Below are 15,725 nucleotides of genomic sequence, written 5' to 3'. Positions count from 1 at the left end.
GTGTGATGGTAAATGGAACTTACTCTGAAGAGAGAGCGGTGTTAAGGGAAATGCCGCAAGGATCGGTGTTGGGTCCGGTCCTGTTCAATATCTTTGTGAGCGACATTGCGGACGGGATAGAAGGTAAGGTTTGTCTTTTTGCAGATGACACTAAGATCACTAAGATGACACGCCGGAAGGAGTGGAGAGAATGAGACAGGATTTAAGGAAGCTGGAAGAGTGGTCGAAGATATGGCAGCTGAGATTCAATGCCAAGAAGTGCAGAATCATGCATATGGGGTGTGGAAATTCAAAAGAACTATATTTGATGGGGGGTGAAGGGCTGATGTGCACGGAGCAGGAGAGAGACCTTGGGGTGATAGTGTCTAATGATCTGAAGTCGGCAAAACAATGTGTCAAGGCATTAGCTAAAGCCAGAAGAATGCTGGGCTGCATAGAGAGAGGAATATTGAGTAAGAAAAGGGAAGTGATTATCCCCTTGTACAGGTCCATGGTGAGGCCTCACCTGGAGTACTGTGCTCAGTTCTGGAGACCGCATCTCCGAATGGACAGAGACAAGATGGAGGCGGGCCAGAGAAGGGCAACCAAAAAGGTGGAGGGTCTTCATCGAATGACTTATGAGGAGAGATTGAAGAATCTAAATATGTACACCCTGGAGGAAAGGAGGAAAAGAGGTGATATAATACAGACTTTCAGATACTTGAAAGGTTTTAATGATCCAAAGACAATGACAAACCTTTTCTGTTGGAAAAAAATCAGCAGAACCAGGGGTCACGATTTGAAGCTCCAGGGAGGAAGACTCAGAACCAAATGTCAGAAAGTATTTCTTCTCGGAGAGGTTGGTGGATGCCTGGAACGCCCTTCCGGACAAAGTGGTGAAGACCAAAATTGTGAAGGATTTCAAAAGGGCGTGGGATAAATACTGTGGATCCATAAAGTCTAGAGAATGTGAATGAAGAGAAGAGGCATGGGGGTGGCTTGTAGGAATGATAGCTACTACTTGGAGATTAATATCCTTATTCAATAAACATACTCACTGTTAATGTGACTTCAACATTGCTCTATGCTTCAACGGCAAGAGGAAATATGGATAAAAGGATTTGCATTCACAAAAAAGTGAGGGAGTAGCTTGCTTGTTGCGGCGGTTACTACCCCAAATCAAATAAGACTGATACTTCACTTTCAATGCATATCCAGGATAGCTATCTGCTTCAACGGCAGGGGGGGAAGAGGAAAAGAGGATTTATTTTCAGGCAACAACCAACAAGGACTGAATTACATAGTCTGGGTAAACAAATAAGCATGGGTGTAGCTTGTTTGTTAGGGCAGTTATTACCCTGAATCAATTAAGCCTGATACTTCACTTGGAATACATATCCAGTGCAGCTCACTGCTTCAACGGCAGGGGGGAATAAAGAAAAGAGAATTTATATTCAGACAACAACCAACAAGGACTGAATTGCACAGACTGGGTAAACAAATAAGTGTGGGAGTAGCTTGCTTATTGCGGCGGTTACTACCCCTAACCAATTAAGCTAGATACTTCACTTAGATGCAGTTCCATCACTGCTCGCTACATCAATGGCGTGGGTGGAAGGTAACTAGAACCAAAAAGTTACTAATAAGGGCCAAGAGTAACAGATAAGTATGAGAAAAAAAAAGTGTGAAAGCTTGCTGGGCAGACTGGATGGGCTGTTTCGTCTTCTTCTGCCATCATTTCTATGTTTCTAGGATGAGATAACATAGTACAAAATTTCCTTTTTGTGAGACTTTCCTCACTCCAAATAAAGTCAAATCTTCACCTAGGTGTACTGTTCTGTTAGTACATCTCAGTCTGCATGATAAACTGGCCTCTAAACTACCACCAACACCTCACCTCGAGCTATTAGATGGCCCTCCTATAGGCATATAAATATTTGCATACTGTGAGGGCCTCCACAAAGGCACTCTCTCTCTCTACTCCACTCCTCTCCTTTCTTCCCTCCCAAGCCAAAAAATGGATGAAATGCAATTCTAAAACTTTATCGTGAATTACTTTATGGCCATTTCGAGCATATCTCACAGTTTAAAGCCAGGAAAAAAGGTGTAGTTATTTCCAGTGTTAAAACCCTGCGATAGCATGCATTATGCTATCACACAGTACGATATTGCCCTTCATTTTAATAATTCCCACCCAAACTCCTCCCTAATCCCACCCCTTCCCGAAATTTGCCTGGATTGGCCACTGTTGGAAACAGGATGCTGGGCTTGATGGACTCTTGGTCTGACCCAGTATGGCATGTTCTTATGTTAATGCATTCATTAACATGTTATCGCGTGTGTTAATGCCATAACGCACTTTGATGAATGACCCTGTAGGTTTGCAATCATTTTTTGAATGGATTTAGCCAGCTAATGAAGGAGATTGCTGGCTAGATATGTTGGGGTCCAAAATTTCCTCCCGTTCGGTGGCTAGATTCAAACTATGGGCATTCCCAGAATTAGTAATTTGTTGGGGACGTAACTTAGGACTCTGTTGTTTACTAAGCTGAATAAAAACTGTGCTGTAAGCGCAGTTTTAATATAAATAAAATTCCTGCAGGATTTACTATTCCATCCTGAGTACCATAGTTTAGTGAATTCCACATTGCTTCAGACCATAATCCCATGTTGTTGCGACTGGCAAAGAATGCACAATCGAGGCCTGGGAAGGACTTAGACATCGTCGCGGGTTTCAATTTTAAAACGTCTGCAAACTTGTAGAATGCCCCTCCCCCTATAAATAACTCTGCTGGCACTTGGGACAATGTTAAAGCTCCCTCAGCTCCCCCCCCCCCACCCACCACATCAGTATTTATAAAAGAGCCCTGTGAATAAGCCACTCCCCCATGACTAACCCCACACCCATTTTTCAAACCCTGACACCACTGAAATTATTATCCCCAATGCCATCCTTCTCATCTTGGGGATTCCTTCCTCACTCAGAACTTCTCAAGCTTATCCCATAGACCCTGCCCCACCACCACCACCATCGGTGCAAAGGGGACAAGAATGATCCCTACTCACTCCTAACTGGCTTCATCTTTCAAAATGGCACAGAAAAACTAAAGGCTCCCTTTGTCCCACTGCACAATCCAGGGTCCTTTCTCTCTCATCTCCATCCCCAGCCTGCTCTCTTTCTATTTCCCACCATCCCAAGCTGTTTCTTCCTCCCTCATCCCTAGTCCTCTGCCCTTCTCCCTCTATCCCTTGCCTCTCTCTCTCCCTCCACAGAATACTTGGTCCTTTCTTCCTCATCCATCCTTCTCCATTACCCTTCCCCATCCCAGGCCACTGGTCCTCCCTCTGTCTCTTTCCCCTTCTTCTTGCCTCTGCCCTCCTGGGTGCTCTCTCTTTTTCTATAATACCTGATCCTCTCACCCCTTCATCTCCTGTCCTCTCTTTCTCTCTCTCACTCACACACTCGATATCTCTCCTCTCCTCAATAATTGACATACCCTCCACTCCACATTCCCCCAAACTCTGATACCCCTTGCCTTCCCTGAGTTCAGAAATCTACTGCCCCATCATCTCTGTCTGCCCAGTCCCTGATCCTTGGTAAATTCTGGTCTCCCCTCCCTCCAATCCACTCTACTCTGTGCTTTACCTGACCCCCCCCCCAGGATGATGACATGGTTTGCCTTCCAATCCTCCATGCCAGCTCTGTCAGGAGGAAATGCAGAACTTAATATCACGACAGCATTCTCTGCCACCTTAGGTCAGTGTTGCAGTATGAGTTATTTGAAAACATATAGATTATGGCTTATACTTATATTGAAAGGGAAAGTTAGGGCTATAAAGCTGAACAGAAGCCTGGATGAGCTGTATGGTCTTTATCTGTCATTATGTTCTGTATTTCTGTCAGATTGGACCTGTGCAGCAGAGGATGCTGAGGTGCTATTAAGAGATGCTCCCCCTGCCAGCTACAATGGGAGAGGATCAGAAGCACAGTCTAGGGCATACAGGGAAGTGGGGAGAAATACGGTGCAGGAGGCAGAGTAGATCGGGGGAAGGAAGATTGTTGTATAGGGGATCAAAGAGAGGGAGAGCAGGAAGAGATCTCCTGCATGTCTGACCCCACAGGAAATGGCAATAGAATCAGGAACAGGAAGTTACCAGGATGTGGTTAAGGAAGTTAGTGTAGCTGGGTTTAAACAAGGTTTGGGTAAGTTCCTGGAGGAGAAGTCCATAAACTGCTGTTAATAGGGAATAGCCACTGCTTCTTGCCGGCATTAGTAGCATGGGATCTTTCTAATGTTTCGGTACTTGCCAGGTACTTGTGACTTGGATTGGCCACTGTTGGACACAGGATACTGGGCTTGATGGACCCTTGTTCTGACCCAGAATGGCATGTTCTTATATTCCTATAACATTGGTCCTAAATCAGGGATAATGCCAAAAATCAGGGATATCTGATAACCTTACTGATGTTATATATGGATGACATCATCATCATCATCCATCATGGTGTTATGTATGGATGACATCATCATCCATCATGGAATAGGATTCTGAGACTCTCAGAAATGGAGGGGGCCACCCTCCTGACACTTGAAAGTTTTGATCAAATGGGACATCAGAACATTATCAAATAAACAGGAGGCATAAAATAGCGAGCACAAGCTTTTCATTTTAAGCTCTGCGATTTGTGAGACAGAAAAGAACAGTAATCAAATACTAGACTTTAGCTTGTGCAGAAAACAGAATCACATTTTTTTTTGGCACAGAATTCAAATGATCCTCCGAACTAATCTTTTTGTTCTATATTCAGTCACTCTTGAAAGAACCATTGACAAAGATTCAGCTCCTGTAGAAAACCGTAAGTCATCTATTCACACACTCTTAAATAATTACTGTATTGATATTTCAAGGATATTTCAAAAAAGGATACTGAAGCAGCTATGTACAGATTTTCAGAAAAATTAAAGGTCCATACTCAAAGGCATTTAGCTGGGTAACTTGTGAGTTTATTTGGCTGAATGCCTACTTCTGAATATCTAGGCTACTTATCCAGCTACATTTTAGCCCAAATAAAAACAGAGGTGATCCAGAGGCATTCCAGAGTGGAGCTAATTTATCCAGTTAACTCAGTCAGATACAGCTGAAAATCTGCTAACAGGTGAATTTTCAAAGGAGTTATGCATGTAAATGTAACATACTATTGTAGCAATTTTCAAAAGCCATTTACAAGCATAAAGTGCACTTCCATGAGTAAATCCTATGGACAATTCAATGTCATATCGTATCATTTTTTAAAAGCCCAATATCACAAGTAATGTGCATTTAAACATGTAAAACCCCATTTTATGTGTGGAAATGCTTTTGAAAAATCAGGCCTTATTTTAAACTGAACAACATTAGGCATGCTCAATGCGGTCCTAAAGCTGTCCAGCTATACTTAAGGCTTAAACAGCTATGTTCAAAATAATAGAGCCAGATAAGTGGCAGCAGTCTTTTATTTATTTATGTATTTATTTTTAAAATGAAGCATATGGGTTCCTCAGCCGATTCTTCAGCCCTCCACTCAATATACAAAAAGCATGCCCTGCCAGGTTGATATCTCACCCCTCTCTCCCTCCGTTCAAACAGCTCCAAATCCCGTTGGAGAGCTGGGAATCAGTCCTGCACACCTCTTCTTTTTTTTTTTTTTTTTTTAAGATTGTTAACCCTCTATATTCTTTTGAATATAGCTGGGCAAGTCTTAGGTTTTCCAGCTAATTTTGGTTGGATAGCTTTAAACCTAACTGGAGATATTCAAAGATAACCGGCTAGCTTTGAAGTTATCTGGCTAACGGTGGCCAAATAACTTTATTCAGGGATATTCAGTGAGATGTTATCCAGCTGCATATATTCAGGAAAACGTATCTGGTTAATTTTAGCCAGAAAAATTAGCTGCTCAAGGTTTTTGAGTACTGGCCTCATAGTTGTCCATATTCAGCACCATTTGACCGGTCAGGTTTGCATTTAGCTGGAGAAATGGTGAGATCTGAAAAGCTCTGCTTGGCTGACTGTCTCCAAGTTATCTGGCTAACCAGTTAACTGGATACAACTTAGCTGATAACTTAGAAACATTCTGAGGCCGTTTCAGAGTGCAGATCTTTACCTGCATAAAGTAAGGTAGCCGAATAAGTTATCTAACTAAGGGGGTCATTTATCAAACTGCTATATGGCGTTTTTGCATGCGTTAAGGCGTTTACCTAGGTAGAGAGTCCATCAAGCTAGGTTGAGAGAACACTGCACAAATCTCATCTTTGGGTGAGTTTCCTCACTCCGAAGGTCATCAAATCTTCTCAAGAGAGCACTGTTCTGTTCGTACGTCTCAATTTGAATGTCAAAGTGGCCCCTAACCCCTTCACTAATACCTAAACCTCACCTCGAGTGACTAGGTGGGCCTCATATAGAGGTATAAATACCTACCTAGTATGATGGCATTATGGCCTCTCTCTCTCTCTCTCATTCTCATTGTAGAAGGGCCCTGATAGCTAGGCTGGCTCTCCAGTAGGACCTACTTTTATGCACAAATTTAACTGAACACTCAGTATAACACAATCCAGATAGATATATTAGCCGACCCTCACCACACCTCCAGCCCTACCCTCTATTGTCCAAAGTTACCCAAGCAAAAAGAGATATTATTAAAGAGCTAGATTTATGCAGGTAAATGTCTATTTTACCTACATAGATCTTTTGAATATGGCCTTCTATGCCAAATAGAATTTGTTTTTTTTTTTATGGGGGTTAATCTCTACCACTATAGAACTGCCAGTACAGAAAACGTATTGACCTGCCCTAAGCCAAATGCAAAGCATCTAGCATCAAAATAAGGCAGAGCCTGCTGACAAGGATTTTTGTTTTCTTTAACTTCGACAGTAACTGCTAGCAAAGGCACAATCCCACCAACATCTACTCTTGAAAGTAAGTGTTGAACCATCAATTACTTATTTCTTGTTAATCTTCTTCTCCTGTACACATTTCACATTCATGTGGGATCCTGTCAAACACTTCGGCCACAGCCCTTTAGATTCTGGTAAATTGCATTGATCTATATCTATTTTGGGCTTCCTCTGAATTTGGATTTTGGACCGTTACAAGTGATGCTTACAGCTTTATTGGAATTAAGATATGATTTCTTCCTACCCATAGTCCAAAAGGAGCAGGCATGATTCTCCACTCCAGTCCACACACAATCTTCTTCTTCTTAACTTCTCTGAATCTCCTCTGGCCTCAACTTTTAATTTTCTTTTAAGGCCATGCTAAATATTACTATTAACAGGAATGAATAAGAATCATTAGGTCTACAAAATTCAGACAAAAAGGTTTGCTTTGTTTTTACATAATGTTTTTCAATCGTATACAAAGTTTGTCACAGAGTGTTACATTGATAAATATTCTATAATTGAAGTAGACATTACTGGCCATTTAAAGCATTATTCTATTCAATATTTTGCACTATATTTCTAGAATTGCTAGAGCCAATCATTGTATAGTGCATTAACAGAGAGATATGATACATCTGCTCTATTTGTATTATAACCAATGGCAAGGCAGACTTTATCAAATTTTTATCATGGAAATGTCTGGAAACTTTTCAGAAAGTAAGAGAATATTAAATCTCATTGATGGTAATATTTATTTTATATGTATCTCTGCACAAATGCGTAGTGCTGAGGGAGATAATTCATATGGGCTCAATTTACTCAAATTCAATTTGATCTCTAGAAAGTGATCATCATGAGATATTTGGGCTTTTTTAATGAATTACAGGTATCATAAGAAATATATTTAGGTTTAAAATATAATATCCGCCAGTGTGCTACCCTTGCACTTTATCATTTTATCTCAAAAGTCCAAATAATGAAAAGATAAGGGTAAACCAGTCCATTTATCCCAGCATGGTCATATTTCTATGTCAATGGGACCTTTTCAGCATCTCCTCATAATGTTAGAATTTACAAAAAGGAGTGGCTGTTTCCCTGGCCCTGATCTGTGAGTCCTGCGCAGACAGAGGGAACGAGATTGTAAGGAAAGAAAGCAAGAGAATTCGGTGGTGCTGGAGTATGAGTTACTGTGCCATTCAGCACTGTTCTTTGATAGTAAAGACTTTCATTTTGGAAACTAACTTAGAAAGTAATTTGAAACAGCTACGCAGGCGCACTCATACCCACATATGCAGGCTCGCAACAAAGAACACAGCCACGTTGTAGCGTGCATGGTATAAAACGACTGTATGTGTGTACGTGTGTACAATTTTACAAGGAGGGGCGCATATGCGTGCAAAAGCCGCCTCTACCGCGTAAGTGGGAGGATCTTAGTAGACACGCACTGATGCAATTACCAGTTTCCCCAGTTCTTTCCCAGCTGGCCCAGATTAAGAATAGGACTTTCTAATCCCCTAGTTAATTAGCCTCTCTTTTACCCTGCTAGCCCCTTTCCTTAACATGCCGCTGATTCACCTATTTTCTTTATTCCTGGACTTACTGCCACATCCATAGCACAAGTAAAGTTATGCAGTAGGGGCCACCGCCGCATGCTTGTGCTCATAAATACTTACGCACAGATTTCCTTGTGAAATCTAGGCATGCCCATGAAATGTTGTGTGCATACCGGGAGATACACGCATACTCGCGCGCTTTTTAAAATCCGGGTGGTGTGGATTCTGCACGAATCTCTCAGCTTCGGCGCTCTTAGGGCTTTTAAAATTGACCCCTCATTGACTCCAGAGTATTTCTTTCGCACTCACTGCACATACCAGGAGGACAAGTCCCCTCTCCCAAATGAACACAAATGGAAAAGGAAATGGGTAAAAGGGTTACCCCCGTTGCATTGGGCCCTGGAAGTAAATCTTCCCCCCTCCCCCTCACCTATAAAAGATCCGGCCCTGGAAGCAAGAGAGATTGTAAAAGAGCTAGCTGGTGAGTAGCTCCAGCCCTGAAGAGAAATAAATCTTTTATGGCCCTACCCATGCAGGATAGGTACACTGGTGTGGGGTTACAGATAAATATTGAAGAGCATTGCAGATAAACAAGAGCCTTGTGGGACATAGTAACATAGTTACATAGTAATATAGTAATGATGGCAGAAAAAGACAAAATGGTCCGTCTAGTCTGCCCAGCAAGCTTCCCAAGGTAGTAACTGCCGCTCCGTGCAGGTTACCCCTGTGCATGCCATGATGCTGCAGGAGCCAGCAAGATCCATCTTGCACCACTCTTACTTGATAGGACTGATCTATCAGAAAGGAAGATAACCATTCTGCTACTTTATGTCTACTTTCAGCAAGCCTAGAAGATAGTATGGAATGAGATACCAAATCAAAGGCTGCAGAGACATTGGGAAGAATCATTACTACTTGGTGATTTTTATCCAACTCTTGAAGGACAAAGCCTGAAACTGAAATTAGAATGGGCTCAGTATTGTGTCCATGACAGAAAGCACTCTGGAATCTATTGAGAATATTACAGTCTTCCAAATAAGTGTTAAAATGTTTTAAAACAATTTTCTCTATTATTTTCCCTACTGAGGGCAAAACCGAGATAGTAGTTTGCAGGTTAAGGTGAATTTTAAAAGTGCTATGCATGCCGGAACCGAGAGATACGTGCAGACGTCGGGCCCCCACATGCTGCATGGATTTTAAAAAGCACGTGAGTATGCACATATTGTTGCGCTCCTCCCGCGGCTGGAGCCACAGGAGGCGCTTACCTTCACGGCCTGGGCTGCCACTGCTCCCTCGTGGCACGGAGGCTGCCCTGAAGCCACATTCCTGTGGGTGCAGGCCGTGCCACTGCTCCCTCGTGGGCGCAGCCCAAAGGCCGCCGAAGCTGGGGTCTCTCCCGCGGCATGGAGCTGTCCTCCCCGGGACTCTCTCGTGGCAGGAGTGCCGCCGATGCCTCTCTCTTCAGCGGTAGGGAGATCGCTTTCAGCGTCGGGGCCTGCCTGTGGCCCAGCCCTCTTCTCCTGCATGGCAGTGGCAGGGATGCTGCTGTCCAGGTTCCTGAACTTCCTGTTCCTGCTCCTTCTAGGGGCCAAGGCCGTGCCTCTCTCCCCTTCTTAAAGGGACAGGGAGGTGTGGTCCACCTGGTAGCTCCTCCCAGGGGCCCTTCAGCCATTCCTTCAGGGACTTGCAAAGAGCTAGTCATCTAGGACTAGTGCTCCCTAGGACTCCTCCGCTCCCTGTTCCTGCCTGGTGTTCCTGTTCTTGGATTCCATGTCTCGTCTTCCAAGAGATCCTGATGCTTCATTTTCCAAGTGGTCCTATGCTTCATCTTCCAAGTGGTCCCGATGTTCTGTCTTCCAAGTGTTCCTGACATCCTTGTCTCCTTGGCTGTGCAAGTCTCCTGTTGATCCCGGCTTTTAACTTCCCTTCCACTGAGTCCTGCCTCAGAACTCCGGCTCAGAGTCCCATCTCCAAGCTTCTTCCTGGAACTGTGTCCAGGTCTTTGGAGCTCCTTGTACTTGCCTCTGCCTCCTCCATGTGTGAGTTCCTAATCCTCGTCTTCATTCCAAGATCCAAGCTCCAGTGCCTTTGGCCTTCATCTACCTTGTGTCCTGCCTCATGTCCGGCCTGTCACCTCTGCTGCTCCCTGTGGCAGGTCCAAAAGGGCTTGGAGTAGTTGGAGGACCACTCAGAGGCCAACCTTGCATGGTTGGTCTCACCAAGGCGTGCAGATCGGCAAGGGTCTGGCCGTCTCCACTCCCAGAAAAGGTATGTCTTGCCACAGGGGCACACACCTCTCACCCCCTAGTGCTCGTCCTGACCCAGTACAACACGTATCTCCTGGTACTTGCACAAAATGTTTTTTCAAAAAAGGGATGAGGCATGGGCATAGTTTGGACGGGGCATGGGCATTCCTACATTTCTCAAAGAAATCCACATGTACGTATTTACATGCACAAGCATGCACCAGGGTCCCCCCACCGCATAACTTTACTTCTGCTATGTAAGTCCTGAAACAAAAAAAACTAAAGAGGTTGGTGGGGTTTAAAGGGTTGGGGCTAACAGGTTAAAAAGTAAGCTAGTTATCTAGGTGGTTAGGAAGTCCTATCCTTTCCCTGTGCAAACTGGTGAAACTGGTAACTGCATTGGCACGCATGTCTACTAAAATCTCCCCATTTATGCAACAGAGGTGGTATTTACATGCACATACATGTCTATATAAATTGCGCACACATGTATACACATACAGCCTATTTTATACCATGCACGCTTTTGCATCCATATGTTATAAAATGGCTATGTCCATTGGCACGAGCGGGCCTACATGCATCCATGTGCGCCCACGTGACTGTTTAAAAGTTATTGTCCCCAAGTGCCAGCAGTTTAATTGAACCTTTTAGTATCAGATGAACTGTTTAAATCATTCAGGAAAAAAGACCCTCACTTGAGAAAAGGTTCACCAATTCGGAACAGACCTCAATAAGAGAGTCATTAAGAATATTTAGCACTCAAAAAGGCCATGCATCTAAGGGGCTACCTCTTCAACTCATTTAATACAACTGAAATTTCTGTTGATGCTACAAATTTAAAAGAAGCCCCAGTAGTCTGCATAGGTCTTATACACGCAGGTGTGGGATTATTAGAAACCTCTGCTGATGTAGCAGATACAATTTTTTCCACTTTTTCCTCCCAAAAAGAGATCTGTCAGCAGAAGAAATTTATTTTCCACGTACTTATCAAGAAACTCCATCAAATAAGCATAAATAATTTGGGGGGGCAGTTTAAAGAAGCCTATAACTTTGATATAAAGTATGAATTTTTTTTAGCTGTCACAAATTCAGACCTATAAATATCTCTACAACTTTTGTATAACCTCAGACTCAGATGATTGCTGTTTCCTCCAAGCTCGTTCTGCAACCCTCATTGACCTTTTCAACTGAATTAATCTAATAGTGTCTTATGAGATGCTGGGTTACAGTTTTAAAGGGGCTACCTCCTCAACTACCCCGGCAAGGAATCAGCCAATGCCATCAAGGAGTAATCCTTCAACTGACCTTTCATTTCTTCCCATTTTGAAGCAAATTTAGACATATCGATCTCTCCTCGAGATTAACAAAGAAACATAGACTTCATCCTAGAAAACACAACTGAGCTAAATCAAAAAGATATAAAAACATGGTTAAACCATGGTATTTCTAGTAAGCATAACTGAGACATAATCTCACTTTTTGCTAACAGAGAAGTAATTATTAAAATATCTAAAATATGTCCAGCATGATGATTTGGACAAGTTACCATCTGTGATAAATCTAAAGCGTGAAGCATTTTCAACTTGAATATTAAAATCACTGATTAACAAAAGGGAACAATATTAAAGGGCCAGAGCAGAGCAGAACTCACCAAGAAACTACCTTATTTTACTGGGTGGATGGTAAATCAGCCCTATGGCCCAACTAACATGTGTAACCACAAGATTTCATTTCCCCATCCCAGGTTATGTGAAGTATATTTAAGAGACAATGATGATGGATAAGCAATCACCTCCCCTCCTCCTTTCCGTTTGCTCCTGGTAGGATGATAAAATAAGAAACCAGGGGGTCACAGTTGGTGTAAAAGTAAAACATCAACCTCAGAATGCAAGGATTCAGTAATAAAAAATATATCAACCCTCTCTTCTAAAATCAAAGTAAAAATGAAATCAAATTTACTACCCACTGAGCAAGATTTGTCATATCTAACATTAAAAATGTCCATAGCTAACTGAGTATAAAGCTGTAAGAGGGTGACCACCTGAAGTAATGCAGAACGGTCACATCATATTCTTGCAACTCTAGTGCCAGCTGCATAGTGGTAATGCCCCCTTCCCCCACACAACAGAGATGGAATTAGAAATGCTAACGGGGCCTACAAGGATTAACAAAACGTAGCACCTGAGCAAAAAGGAAAAAAATACACTGGGATTGCAAAATACCTGCAAAGGGACTAATAAAAGAACAGACCATCCAGACCATCCAGCACTAACCTTTCACCGGCAGCCTGCGGCCGGCGAACCCGCTGGCTGCCCAGCCTTCCGAAAAAGCCGCGCTTCTCCTTCTAATGACAATGTAATTACAGGGGGATGGGGGCCAACCAACTCTGAAAGCAAGACGCTGATGACCCAAGCGAAAACAGAATCCATACCAATAGTGATGCACCTATCATTATAGTGGACCAAAGAAAAGCAAAAACAAAATAAAATACAGAGACAGTCTCTATTAGAGAAATCCTTCATAACATGATCAACTCACGCACAAAATGCACTAGTTAGCCAGATAAGTCTTATCCAGCTAACTTTAGACCTGCTATAGAGCGGGTCTAACTTATCCAGTAATCTTAAGAGAGCTGCATAAGTAGCTCCTCCCCGGAATGCCCATATCCCACCATTTATCCGCTAACTACTTATCTGGCAGCTGCTGAATGGGACCAGATATTCAGCTGCCTCCATTTAGACAGATAAGTCCATACTTACCTCTCTAAAGGATATCCGCCTCTTTATAATCAATTCTCTCAATACTTTGCAATATGTTGGATGAGAACATGCATTTTTGTTGCAGTCTTCTTCACCCCAAGGATAATAGCCTTTCTCTATTTTTTTTCTATAAGAAAGGATACTGTATATTTTGCAGCATTTAAAAATATATTGTATTATTATGCTTATCAGATGATGAATTTACAGAAGAGGGCATGAGCGCACTTCCTTCTACTGGACTGGTTTCCACCGAAGAAGTACCTGCAATAACGGAGGAAGGTGGGTATGAATGAACACACAGTCACGTTTTTGCTATTAATCATGTCATCTTGCTTCAATTTGATTTTCCAAACTGTTGTTTTTTTTAATGTAGCTCAGTCTGAAATTTGATTTCCCTGGTCCACTGCAATCGACTACACTCACCAAGGTTCAATAAGGGGTTTGAGAGGACAGTAACATCTTACGACCTCTAGCCAGCTATTTCCCATGTTGTGAGGTTGAAGCTGAGAGGACTGAGCAGCAAGAGTTTTATTGCTGTTACTGTTTCTTAAATCCTAGTGGCTTTAAATATTTGGCAAAAGCTCTACAATGATGTTTGTATATTTTTAGTATGTGCAGTTTTATTTTTTTGTTTCATGCCTTAGGCTAAACTTGTGGATATTAGATGAATTTAGCCAGATAAGTCGGGGTATTCCTGGGATGGGAGGTAGGCATTTTTGGGAGAAACAGAGCTAACCCGGATAGGTTAACTGACTAACTCTGATATTTCTAGTTAGCCGGTTAAGCTATCCGGCTAACTCTGGCCTCCTTGTAGGGCTGGGCTATACATATCTGACTAACTTTAACATGGCCTGGTATATTCAGTTGCACTACCGTCGCTGCTGACTCTCCCGGTTAAGCTGCCTTCCAGAACCCTCACCCACACAGCTCCCGTTATATTCCATGGGTGTGATGTTTATTACTTTTCTTTTCTTTCCCTCTTACGGCCAAATCAGTAAATCTGGCTGAATGAAGTCATTTTGTTTTATTCAGTCACTTTACAAGACCAAAGCCTCTATAGTGAATCCCACTGTAATAAAAAAAAAACAACAACTAGGGATACACAAATTTGTGCCGAAATGCTTGTAATGGGTAATAACTGATTTTGGTTAAAAATCAAATAAAAGACATGTACCGCTTTGCTCTATGTGAAGCAACCAATAGCTCTTTTTTTATTTTTGTTTTCTTATGCAAATAAAATCCACAACTAATTATTCTTTAGAAATCTTTTGAAGTACTTGTCCTGTATATATTTATTTAACTCTTTTATATACCAACATTCATGAAAAAAATTTCATATCATATCGGTTTACAAAGAACAGGGGTATTATAACATTAACGATAACGAGAAGAGCAAAAAAGCAAAAAGTTACAAAAAACAAGGTATCATGGGAACTTGGGACTGAGAGAGTATAAAACAGAGGTTTAACAAAATTATAAGGTGAACACATAGCGTACTGGGGGTGCCATGGATGTACTGGGTGTGGCATACATAGCCCTTCCGATGTGAATTTCAAATCCGGCAGCTCTACTCATGTATCAAAAACTTATCTTGCTTGCTTGTCCGCTTGTAGCTGTCATAGTATTCCAAAACAATCCATATCAGAACACATGCCCGCCCAACACTGGCAGTGTTTCGACGCGTTGTGTCTGTGTCAGGGGCCAGGGTCATAATAGCGTCCCAATGCCTTCTCGCTGCCATCTCGTCTCTTGCCATGGGAGGGAAAAGTGGTAAAGCATTCAGCTCTGGCAAGAAAATTAGTTGCAATTTCTTATGATAAAAGCTACATTGTTATCAGATTTTCTGCCTGCCATCTTTCTTCTGCTTAGAGTGGGCATCCAACTTCACAGCCCTCTTGGCTCCTGCAAGCCATCATACGCAGGTTAATTACATTTTCCACTCTAAATAACCCCCATTCCTTCTAGCCTGGTTGTTGCAATGAATGATCAAGAGGCCCAGACATGGTACAAGTACACTCTGCTGTCCACCAGTAGGTGCCACTGTAAACTGGCAACCAGACACACTCCCATACTGGAAGCTGTGGTCATCACCTCTGGAGCATCCCCAAGCCCAGCCTGTCTACGCATCAGGAATTCAGGTCCAGAGTTTGAACTTGGATCTACTGTCTGGCAGGCTGGATCCAGCAAAAGCCACTTCTCAAGTGACAGGTCCATTATCCCCAAAACAAACTATGGCACTTATCTGTATAAAAGCATTTTGCCAGATCC

The 15,725-nt window shown here is 42.5% G+C and overlaps 1 protein-coding gene across 1 annotated transcript in view; it reads left to right on the top strand.

The window, feature by feature from the left end:
• OC90 (otoconin 90) overlaps positions 1-15,725 on the top strand; it is a 161,591-nt gene that overhangs the window by 111,113 nt on the left and 34,753 nt on the right. The window contains exon 8 of the mRNA XM_029587207.1: positions 13,650-13,736. Within this exon, the coding sequence (XP_029443067.1) occupies positions 13,650-13,736 (87 nt within the window). The remainder of the gene's footprint in view (positions 1-13,649; positions 13,737-15,725) is intronic.

Source organism: Rhinatrema bivittatum, chromosome 2, assembly GCF_901001135.1.
Source record: "Rhinatrema bivittatum chromosome 2, aRhiBiv1.1, whole genome shotgun sequence".
NCBI classification, from domain to species: Eukaryota; Metazoa; Chordata; class Amphibia; order Gymnophiona; family Rhinatrematidae; genus Rhinatrema; species Rhinatrema bivittatum.
Note: the sequence above shows the minus strand (reverse complement) of the source record. Positions and strands in the feature narration are given on the sequence as shown.